This window comes from Malaclemys terrapin, chromosome 25, assembly GCF_027887155.1.
Source record: "Malaclemys terrapin pileata isolate rMalTer1 chromosome 25, rMalTer1.hap1, whole genome shotgun sequence".
NCBI lineage: Eukaryota > Metazoa > Chordata > Testudines > Emydidae > Malaclemys > Malaclemys terrapin.
The window spans coordinates 4,570,547-4,581,566 of NC_071529.1; the positions used below are offsets into that span (position 1 = coordinate 4,570,547).

The 11,020-nt window shown below is 63.5% G+C and overlaps 2 protein-coding genes across 2 annotated transcripts in view; one reads left to right on the plus strand and one right to left on the minus strand.

The window, feature by feature from the left end:
• The window catches only part of SMARCD2 (SWI/SNF related, matrix associated, actin dependent regulator of chromatin, subfamily d, member 2), a 54,969-nt gene extending 53,743 nt beyond the window's left edge, over window positions 1–1,226 (plus strand). The window contains exon 13 of the mRNA XM_054014308.1: window positions 39–1,226. Within this exon, the coding sequence (XP_053870283.1) occupies window positions 39–92 (54 nt within the window). The 3' untranslated portion in view covers window positions 93–1,226. The remainder of the gene's footprint in view (window positions 1–38) is intronic.
• Window positions 1,227–1,674: 448 nt separating this feature from the next.
• On the minus strand, window positions 1,675–10,970 carry PSMC5 (proteasome 26S subunit, ATPase 5). The gene is made up of 12 exons (XM_054014206.1): window positions 10,866–10,970; window positions 9,279–9,350; window positions 8,272–8,341; window positions 7,248–7,345; window positions 6,735–6,791; window positions 6,212–6,442; window positions 5,091–5,217; window positions 3,837–4,027; window positions 3,529–3,627; window positions 3,230–3,340; window positions 2,795–2,881; window positions 1,675–1,780 (listed from the first exon to the last, which is right to left on the minus strand). The coding sequence occupies exons 1-12, from the start codon at window positions 10,902–10,904 to the stop codon at window positions 1,727–1,729; spliced, it is 1,236 nt and encodes a 411-aa protein (XP_053870181.1). The 5' UTR covers window positions 10,905–10,970; the 3' UTR covers window positions 1,675–1,726.
• Window positions 10,971–11,020: the final 50 nt, after the last annotated feature.

An 11,020-nucleotide genomic window follows, 5' to 3' on the forward strand; every position in this document is an offset into this window, starting at 1 on the left:
CAGGCCCCGTCCCACCTTGCGCCTCTTGTGCCTTTCAGGTTCAGCAGCGCAGACAGGAACTGGAACAAGTGCTTGGGATTCGCCTCACCTAATGGTCTGGGCACGGCTCGGGGGCTCGGCGCTCTCCTTGAGTGCCTGAGCCTGACGGTACATCTGACTGGAACGAAATACAGCACTTGCACAAAGCTCTGAGCCTCTAGTGTCCCCAGGGGCTCCCAGCCCCGCGGCTTCTCTGAGTTGGTGTTCTCGCCAAAGGCACGGGGTGCAGCCTCTGCCTTTTCCCTGCCACTCTTCATTCCAGCCCCTTTACTGCATTACTGGCCTAACTTGCTGCCTTCGCGCCTCTCCCCGTAGTGTTCATTGCAGGCTCGGTGCCCCTTCCCTGGGAACCAGAGCTTTCCCCTCCTCCCCTGCCTGCCTGGGCCAGAGCCTTGCTGGAGTCGCTGACCAGAGGGTACGAGCTCTCCCTAGCTAAAGCCAAGGGGTCTCCTAGGCACTTCTCCATACTGAGCGATGCGGCCAGACCGTCACAACAGCTCTCGGGCTCCTGAGCTTCAGCCCTGGGAGGCCAAGGGCTTCGCCTGCTTCCCCCTGAGCCCGTGCCAGCCTCTCCCCTGCACGCAGTGGGCAGGCAGCAGCTGGCACTTTTGAAACCAAAGCTTTGTCCATTCCAAAGGCCGGCCGAGCTGGCGTTGTGTTTTGCACTATGTTTGTGAGCAGGGTTTATAAAACGAAGCCTTTTGTACAGTGGGTTTGTATTTGATTAATAGACGAGGTTTCCCCCAGTCCTGCGCTCACGCCTAAACCTATGCAATGGGTTCACTTAGTCTGAGTCTCTGACAATCAGCTGAATGTTCCAGCCTCCCTCTTCTCACATCCAGCGCATGGGGGGCTGCTGGGGCAGGGGCCGGAAGAGGCGGCTCTGCCAACTGCCTGCAGACTCCATTACTCAGGGCAGTGCACATAGGACTAGACCAAGGGGAGAAGCCAGTGTCTCTGTTCCAACAAAGGTGACACCGTGAGCTGGGCTCTCCCATGTGCCTTAGCCCCAGCCCTGCCCCTTATGCTGCCCTGGCAGGAGGGAACAGGGGCAGTCTCCTGGGGGGCAGGGCAGCCCTGCATGTTAGAATTAGGCAGGCAGGGGCTGGCAGTGAGGCTTGGGCCGCTTGCTCTTGTAACCATTTTGTCTGGGTTGGATATTTTCTAATAAAAACATTTTAGCAGCAGCTTGTGCCAGTGTCTCCTTCCTCACCACCAGCTGCACAGACACAGCCCTGCCCCAAGGGTAACCAGAGGGGGGAGGAGGCAGCTGGAGCAGAGTCCCCCTCTGGTCCCTGGCTGCAGCCAGGAAACAGGAGCTCAAAGGCCAAGGGAGTAACAGTGTCAATACTTCCCTCCTTCCACAGCCGCACATCCCCGCAGTGGACGCAGGCCAAAGTCCAGCTGGAGCCCATCTCACAGCCTGGGCTTCGGCTGTTAAAGGCAGGGCGAGAACAGACTGCACCAAGCCCTGGCTGGAAACTCACTGCTGGCTGTTCAGTCCCCATCACCCAGCCTAGGCGCCTTGCCCTGTAACCTAAGGGGGAGTGAGGGTTCCCAGCCGCTGGCAGGAGCAGAGGCAGCTCTCCCCTGTTAATATCCCTCCCCTCAACAGCCAGAGTCTGGGGGGGTAACTCAGCCAGCACAGAGCTTTATTAAAGAAAAGGTGAGGGGGTCAGGCCCCCGGTTACTTCCAGAGCTTCTTGATGGACATGTTCTTCTCGCTGTCTTTCTGCATCACCTGGGCAGGGGAAGAAGGGAAGGGTTAGGCCCTACTTCTGGCACTCAGCCCCGGCCTGAGGTCACCTGCATGCTTCCTCTGCCACTGTCCTGATCCCCGCCCGGGGCAGGAACCAGGCTGGGCCTGCCTTGCAGGGATCCTTCCTGGTGCCCCCTCCAGGCAGGGGCAGGAGCCTGTACTCCAGCTTAGGGTGCGGCACTGTCTAGGCTGCAGTCCCTTTGGCATTCACCAAAGACAGGGCAGTGACAGCAGCAGTAAAATCCCACCCCCCAACGTGCACAGACTCAGGGAAGAAAACAACTGCTGGGGAGCAGGGTGCCCCAGGCTGGCCCCCTAGAGCAGCAGCGTCTCTGTGCAGAAGGGAGGCCCCAGGGGTTGCCTCTAAAGCCAGTTAACTCCCCTCTCCGCCGCTCTCACTTCACATGGCGACTCGGCCACAGGCAGCGCCATTCCGGAGCGGCCAGCACAGAACTGGGAACCTAGGATCTGCCTGAGGGAGCAGACTGGGACGCTACCAGCACCTGGGCCTGCCACGGCAGAGGCAGAGCCAGGGGGATTTCTGATTTTACCACTTGAGTGGTGCTGGTACCTGTGGAACTCCTGGCCAAAGGGGCATGGGGTGAAAGTCCCCCATGGGGTATTATTGTGGGCCCTTGTTTCAGCAGCATGGGGACGGGCGCATAAGCAGCCTCCATCTACCTCCTGGGGGTCCCTCATTTCTTTGCATTCCTTCAGCCTCTCTCTCCCCGGGCCCCCCTTTCGGGGAGAACAGGGCTGGTCTCTGGCAGTCCCTGCAGCTCTGAATGGCCCCAGCCTTCAGTCTCGGGGAGGGCGGGGGGGCTGTCCCCCTTCTCTGGCAGGACAGCCACTTCCAGCTGGACCGGGGGCATGGCCAGCAGCCCAGAGGAACAGAAGAGCCTGCAGTTGGTCCCTTAAAGCGCCTGGTGCACTGAAGCCGGTGCACTGAAGCCACCGCCCCCACCCGCTGCTGGGGCAGCACGAGGCGCATTGTACCTTGGCTACGGCCATTTCAAAATCTTCCTGTGTAACATGCACCCTCCTCTCCCTCAGGGCGTACATGCCGGCTTCCGTGCACACCCCCTGCAAGGGCACAAGAGCAAGGAAGAACAGTCACTCCCTTTTCTACACAGTCCCCCCCCCCCCCCATCCGCCCAGCCTCACATGGGGAAAGCAGTTCCCCGGTAGACGGGCAGCGTGTGACAGAGGAGTCCTGTACGTCTCCTGGCGATCTGCCTGCTGCATCCACTCCATCCCTCCAGGGGAACGCAGTGTGCTCAGCACAGCCCGAAAGGGCCCCAGCCTGCCCCTGGAACAGGCACGCGACAGCTCAACAGAAGCTAGTCCTGGCTCAAATCCCCCTCCAGAGCTAATCAGGAGCAGCTGCTCCCTGTCCCACCGGCCTAGAGGGCTCCAGGCCCAGCTACTCACCTTCACCTCGGCCCCCGACGCTCCTGGCATTAGCTCTGCAATTTTACGCAGGTTGATCCCCCGCGTCAGGTTCATTTTCCGAGAGTGGATCTTGAGAATGTCTAGGCGAGCCTGTGGGGAGAGCCCCAGCAAGGGGGGGTGAGGGCCAAGAGGTCAGGGAACAGCCAGCACAGGGGGGGGAGAATGTCTGGGGGGCCAGGCTGGGACTCAGACCCTTTCAGTGCCATGACACTACAGAAACAGAGTTTGGCCCTGGCCCGCAGGGGGAGGGGCCTGCCACAGGGGAACGCCCCCATTACCTCTTCATTTGGAGGCGGGAACTCGATCTTCCTGTCGATGCGGCCTGGGCGCAGCAGAGCAGAGTCCAGGATGTCTATGCGGTTAGTGGCCATGATCACCTGCAAGGGAGGAGGCTGTCACTGCACAGGAGCTGGGGCTTTATCCCGCAGTGAGAGGCTTGGGGGGCGAGCCATGCCAAGCCACCTGGCTTCAGCTCCCAGCTGGGAAACGGGGCAGCCGACTCCCCTCCTCCCCTGAGCCTGGGGGAGGGGTGCCGGCCTAGCCCCGGGGGTGAGACTCGCCAGAAGTCACGCCAGGCTCTACGCACCTTAATGTTCTTCGTGGCCTCGAAGCCATCAAGCTGGTTGAGGAGCTCCAGCATGGTGCGTTGCACCTCGCTGTCCCCCCCGGAGCCGCCCTCCAGGCGCGAGGAGCCAATGGAGTCTATCTCGTCCATGAAGATAATGGAGGGTGCGTGTTCCCTGGCCATCACAAAGAGCTCCCGCACCATGCGCGCGCCTGAGGGCAAAGCAGAGGGGCCCCTGAACGCTCTGCCGTAGGACAGCGCACAGCCCCCCACAGCTCTGCAGCCCCAGGGCTGAGCCCCGGCCCCGTTCTCACTGCAGGGACGGAGGGCTCCTGCTACGCGCTGGTCAGCGCAGCCCTGGGGCTGGGCCCATGGCGCCCCCTGAGGGCACGGGCCCGGCCTGAGGAGTGCCACCAGGTACGGGCGAGAGGCGTCAGCACAGGGCTTGGCTGCGGGCCATGCACACACGAGGGACTGATTTAAATCACTGATTGCAATCTTGGTTTGCACTTGTCCTGTAGCTATTTTCCTGCACCTAGGTTCATACTCATGGGCTGGTATAACCATTCCACGTGTCACCTGGCCAACCAATACTGCCTTTCCTCTGTGCTCGGGGCTGCCAGGCCAACACACGAGCTCTCTGCACGTTTCGTTTCCAGCTCCTCGACTGTTGCACTTTGACGTTCGAAAACGGCAAAGGACTCAGTTATTTACTAGCCAATTCCTTGACTCGGGATTGGGGTCAAGCTGCATTTGGCTGGCAACTGGATTTCGCTTAAATGTACAAAACCAGCATTTTAAACCTGTCTCAGTTCAATAAATAACTCTGGCTGGCAGAAACATTCAGGTTGTCAAATGTGTTTTGCATTTAAAACGGCTCGATTGATTACACAAAGGAAGCAGTCACTTCTGAAAGCTCCTGAGATGCACCATATTGATTATTGAAACGTTGATAATTACACTCTTTGACCTGAACACAGGCCGGGATAATTTCAACTTGAATTTTATAATTTCATGTTCTTTTTAAAGAGAAAAATGTATTTCATTACAGCACCTAATCCCATTTCATAGGGTTTTTGTAACCATTGTATTTTATCCCCCCTGGCCCCAGCCCTTCAGAACAAGAACACGGGCCCCATGGCTGCAGCCGTGAGGGGGCCACACCGCCCCCTGCCCCTGTGACCTGCCACCAGGGCTCCGCAGAGGGATAGCTTGGGGATGGGGGGGTTAAACGCACATCTCCCACCCCACCCCCGTTCCCACATCCACACTTACCCTCGCCAATGAACTTCTGCACCAGTTCCGAGCCCGAGACACGGATGAAGGTACAGTCAGTGTGGTGAGCCACAGCCCTGGCGAGCAGGGTCTTCCCGGTGCCGGGCGGTCCGTACAGCAGCACGCCCTGCAATGGCCAGGCCAGCGTCGTTAGCCGAGGCGTTCGGTGCAGGAGCTGCACTGCACAGCCCGTCACAGACATGGGCATTTGGTGCCACCTAGTGGGTGATTTACTCATAAACCCCATCCAGGGCCCAGTAGGACGGGGCCCAAGCCATGCGTCCAGGACCACACGCCTGGGGAGCAGCTGCCAGAGCCATGCCCAGTGCTGCCAGATGGGGGGAGCCTGGCTTTGGGCAGGTGGGGACGGACCAGGCTTGCGGCGCACTCAAGGATTCGTGCCATGAGGACGCAGTTCACTGGGGGGCTGCTCAAGCTCTGCCTCCTCCGGCAAGGGCAGCAGGGGGCGCTGTGCTAGGAAGCTGCTGCATTCCCTGAGGCTCACCCCCTCCTCCACATGGGCGAGGAGCTGCCATCCCTCATGCAGGGCTGAGGCAGGAGACGCGTACCCACCCTTGGCCCTGGCCCTGGCCCTGCCAGCAGGGAGCTGTGCTGGGCTCTGGCAGGGAAAAGGGCCGTCACAGCTGCTTCCCACTCGGAGCATCTAGGCCCTTCGAGCAGCCGTCCCTCCCCCCAGCTGGCATTGCAGGGGAGTGCACAGGGGCTGAGCCTCTCCTTTGGCAGGCACTGGGATCCCACCCACTCAGTGACTGGTTCCCTGCTCCCTCCCCCGGCACAGCCAGAGAACTGGACAAGTCACAGGGAAGAGTGGGAGCTGCTCCGTCGTCCCCATTACTGGGAACTGGTAACAAATCTCCTTCCCCTCCCCGCTCCATGGGGTGGTGGGAACCATCCAGGGAAGGGAGAGGGCTCCCTTCTCCCTGCCAGCCTCGCCCGGAAGCCTGGCAGAGCACGTGTGAAGAGCACCAGCCCCAGCAGTGCAGGGCTGTGTTCTGCTCAGTTCTAAGCAGCAGATCTGAGCTGCCCAGGGCTGGCAGAGTCCCCTCCCCGTGGCGGGTGGCAGGGCACGTGCTGGGAGTCCTGCCCCGGAGAGCGCTTGCCTTGGGCTGGGCGATCCCCAGGGCCTCAAAGAGCTCCGGGTGTTTGACGGGCAGCTCGATCACTTCCTTAATCTCCTTGATCTGCTTGTCCAAGCCGCCAATCATCTCGTAGGTGGAGTCTGGGACCTTCTCCACCATCATCAGGGACACCAGTGGGTCCACTTTGTTGGGCAGGATTTTGTGGAGCGTGTAGCTGTCGTTCCTCAGCGCCACGCGGCAGTTCGGGGTCACCTGTGGAGACAGACGGGCAGGCGCTCACCGCCGGCCCCCCTCACCTTCAGCACTCGCAGCGCCCCGGCCTATGCACCCAGCCTGGGCACCTCCCCAGCAAGAGCTGGGCCGCGGGGCAGCTGCTGGGGCAGGGGTGTGGCCGGGCTGGGCAGCAGCAGCTGGTGGGACCTCTGCTGCCCCCGGCAGCCTGCCGACGACAGGCACAAGGCAGCTGCGGCCAAGCTGCCCCCCTCCTCCCCCAGCACGGGGCGTGCTGCTCCAAGGGTGGGTTCACCGGGGGCCTGGTACTCACATCATTGATGTCAATGTTTTTATCAACATCCACCACAAACTTCCCTTCTGGGTGAACCTGGAACACAGAGAGCAGAGACCTGTGGGGTGGGGCTGGGGTAGCACACGCAGCTCTCCCCCCGCCCCACTCCAGCGCGTGCACACAGCCTCCCCCGTCCGTTCCCAGCTGGTGGGCACAGCCCCCCCCCCCCCAACTCATCCCCAGCCGGCGGGCACAGCCCCCCCCGCCCACTCATCCCCAGCCGGCGGGCACAGCCCCCCTCCCCCCCGCCCACTCATCCCCAGCCGGCGGGCACAGCCCCCCTCCCCCCCCATCCCCAGCCGGTGGGCACAGCCCCCACAAACCCCACAGGGGGAAGAAGAGCCCAGCAAAGTGCCCAGGGGCTCGGGGGGGGGGGGGCTGCTCCTGCTCAAGCCTTTTCTAATACCCCGTCCCGCCCACTGGGCCGAGACGGTTCCACAGCCCAACAAAACGCACCGCTCGGCCCTGGGAAGCAGCGCCCCAGCTCCGTACCTTGACAAGCACCTTCTTCTTATCCATGGCCCGCACCACCTCGCCGACGTAGGAGCCCTGCTCCTGCAGCAGCTGCAGCTCCTCCCGCAACAGGCGTACTGCAGCGCAACAAGGAGCCGTGAGCCCCAGCCCTGCCTGCCCACCACGGGGCGCACAGGCCAGCCGCCGCTCAGAGGGCCCACGCAGAGAGGGCATTTTCAGGGCAGGCCATTAACTGAGAGGGGGCAGGCGCTGCCAACTCCCCACATGCGCCAGCCCAGCCCCCGGGGACACAGAAGCCATGCTCCGGAGTCAGCACCGGCTTCCGTCTCAGCCAGGTGTCAGAGCCAGCACCCTGCCTTCGTATCCCTGGGAGAGCATGCCTCGGGAGCGGGGTGCCCGGCTGTCCCGCTGCGACTACCGGGAACCCAAGAGATCACCCAGCCTCCCTCCCTGGCAGAATGGGGAACAATCCAACCCTCCCTCTCATGGTACGCTCTGGACACCTTTTGCATCCCACCCAGCAGGTCCCCCCCCCCCGGGCAGGGGACGTCACATTCTTGTTTTCAAAGCACCAATTCAGGGGGAATAGAGCACACGGAATGGGGACGGGGCGGGGGAGGCCGGCGGGAGCCGAGCGCGGGGGAGGTGGAGGAGGAGAGGGAGGCCGGCGGGAGCCGAGCGCGGGGGAGGTGGACGAGGCGGGGGAGGCCAGCGGGAGCCGAGCGCGGGGGAGGTGGACGAGGTGGGGGAGGTGGAGGAGGAGAGGGAGGCCGGCGGGAGCCGAGCGCGGGGAAGGTGGAGGAGGAGAGGGAGGCCGGCGGGAGCCGAGCGCGGGGAAGGTGGAGGAGGAGAGGGAGGCCGGCGGGAGCCGAGCGCGGGGAAGGTGGACGAGGCGGGGGAGGCCAGCGGGAGCCAAGCGCGGGGAAGGTGGACGAGGCGGGGGAGGTGGAGGAGGAGAGGGAGGCCAGCGGGAGCCGAGCGCGGGGGAGGTGGACGAGGCGGGGGAGGTTGAGGAGGAGAGGGAGGCCGGCGGGAGCCCTACCTTTGGCATTCAGCTCGTTCCTCTGCGCTTGCAGGCGGCGGAGATTCTGGCTCTTCTCGTTCACGATGAGCTTTGGGGAGAGGGGGAAGGGATAAGCCCACACGAGCCCAGGGGTCCCCCTGTACAACCGGCCCCAGCACGGCACCTCGCTCTGGTCGGCTCGCTCCTGAACACGGGCTAACCACCAGTCTAGCAGCAAGGAAGTGCCCAAGCGTCTCCAGTGGGCAATGCGCAGATGCCTCCCTGGGGAGCGCTAGGCCACTGTTCCCGCCTCACGCCCGTCACTACAGCAGCCCTTGCACCAAGTCCTCCCCAGCATCTCCAGCGTGAACCGCTCGGGAAAGCAGCCGGCACTGGAACGGGAATGGAACCAGCTCTGAGCGTCTCTTACCACGTGGTCTGCACCCAAAGCCAGACTAACGGCCTCCCCTCTATGCCAGGAACAAGGAACATTTCCCCTTTGAAGGGGTTTGCTCGTCACTTTGTCCCTGCTGCAGGAGTGGGGATACCACCGCCAACCCTGACACCCTGAAACCTGGGCAAGGGGCCCCCTTCCCAATCTGTTATTGGGCATGCGCCGCTCTGCTCTGAGAACCAACGGCCAAAACAGCCCCATCTAGCCCTGCCTTCCGCAGAGTCAGGCCAGCTGGCTTTGGAGACACCTGCCACTGACGGCAAGAAACACCACCCTAGGAAGGCCCTGCATCTGCCTGCTAGTTCCTGGGTCCCAACCTGCACCTCCTGCTGGGAGCCCTCTGAGGCCCCAGCCCCACTGACAGAGATGCTGTCACTGAGCACGGACTGGAATCGCTTGGAAGAGGCTGCTGGTACCCTCAGAAGCCCTACAGAAGAGCTGCCCAGCAGAGATGGTACCACCCCCACCGCAAACCAGAATGCGCTTCCTCAGCACCCCCAGACCAGCCCCTCCGGCCACCCATCTGGTAGAGACGGTGCCCCAGCCCAGACCCCACTCCCTGTGGCCAGAGAGCCCCCACAATGCAGCTCACCTGCAGCTCCTCGATCTTGGACAGGTAGTATTGGCGGAGACCTGTCCCCCCTTTGCCTTCATCCATCTCCATCTGCAGAGAGAGCACACGTCAGGACACGTCCATTGGCCCAGGGGAGCCCCTCGGCGCGAGAACGGGGGGGCTCCTACCCGCGGGAGGGGAGGTGCTGCTCGTTCTCCAGAGGAGCAGTGGCTGGGTGGCGTCCACGGGTCTGGCAGAACAGCCCCCTGTGCTGGCTGCCAGCTATCAAACGAACCCAGAGCCTCTGCCCTCTACCCTCTGAGCCACAGCCCAGCTGGAGTTCAGGGCCCCGCAAAGGCAGCTCCAGGGCTCCCCAGAGACCCTCTGACCGAGTGGGGCGCAGCGCCGCTCACATCCGAACGGCCTTCAGAGACAGCTTCCGGTGCAGGCAGGTTCAGCCCGGTCCACAGGCCCCTTCCACACAGAAAGGATAGGAGGCGGCCCCAGCATAACTAAAGTGACATCTGCAGCCACCAGGCTCCAAGGAGCCCCAGCCCCACAAGGCGGGTGCAGGCCAGGGCTCTGTTCACTTCCGGGGAGCCCCCCAAACTCTCGGGGGATCCGGCTGCTCCAATCTCAGGCAAAGAATCCAAAGTGGACAGGAGCTGGTGGGTGTGAGAAGCTCTGTGGGCAGCCCTGGGGCCACGGGAAGGGGACCCAGCCCCACCGTGCAGGGAGCAGGCACTGAGATCCAAGGCAGCCCACCCAAGGGGGCTGGGCCCCACTGGCGAGGGAGGAGCTGTTTCCCCCTCCCTTCTGCACAAGCATCTGCAACAACCCCCCCCCCATTCCTCCTCTTCCTCCCTCCCATCCCACCTCCCCCTGCCACCCCATCCCTCTTCCTCCCCCCCGCCCCCATCCCTCCTCTTCCTCCCTCCCATCCCACCTCCCCCCCGCCCCCTCCTCTTCCTCCCTCCCATCCCACCTCCCCCTGCCACCCCATCCCTCTTCCTCCCCCCCGCCCCATCCCTCCTCTTCCTCCCTCCCATCCCACCTCCCCCTGCCACCCCATCCCTCTTCCTCCCCCCCGCCCCATCCCTCCTCTTCCTCCCTCCCATCCCACCTCCCCCTGCCACCCCATCCCTCTTCCTCCCCCCCGCCCCATCCCTCCTCTTCCTCCCTCCCATCCCACCTCCCCCTGCCACCCCATCCCTCTTCCTCCCCCCGACCCCCATCCGTCCTCTTCCTCCCTCACCCCCGATTCTCCTCCCCCTGCCACCCCATCCCTCCTCTTCCTCCCTCCCATCCCACCTCCCCCTACCACCCCATCCCTCCTCCTCCCCCCCGCCCCCATCCCTCCTCTTCCTCCTCCTTCCCCTCACCCCCCCCCGGTTCCCCTCCCTCATCCCTCCCCCTCCGCCCCCATCCCTCCCCACTATCCCCCCGCCCCCGCATCACCCAACCACCGATTCTCCCCTAGACCCCCCCGGCCTGACTCAGCAGAACGCGGCCCCCGGCTCCGCGGAGCCGCCCCGAGGGCAGGACGAGCCCCCACGGCCCCCTCCGCCCGGCCGGGCTGCGCCGCTCCTCAGCCACCCCCGCCCCGCACCCCCCGGGGTCTCTCACCTGCTCCGGCCCGTCCACCGCCATCTTCTCCGCCGGCATCTGGGCGCTGTGACCAGTCAGGGTACCGACGCACACTGCGCAGGCGTAGACAGACCCCGGAGCTATCTGCCCACATCCAAGATGGCCGCCGCCTCGACCCATTCCCCCGTGCGCAC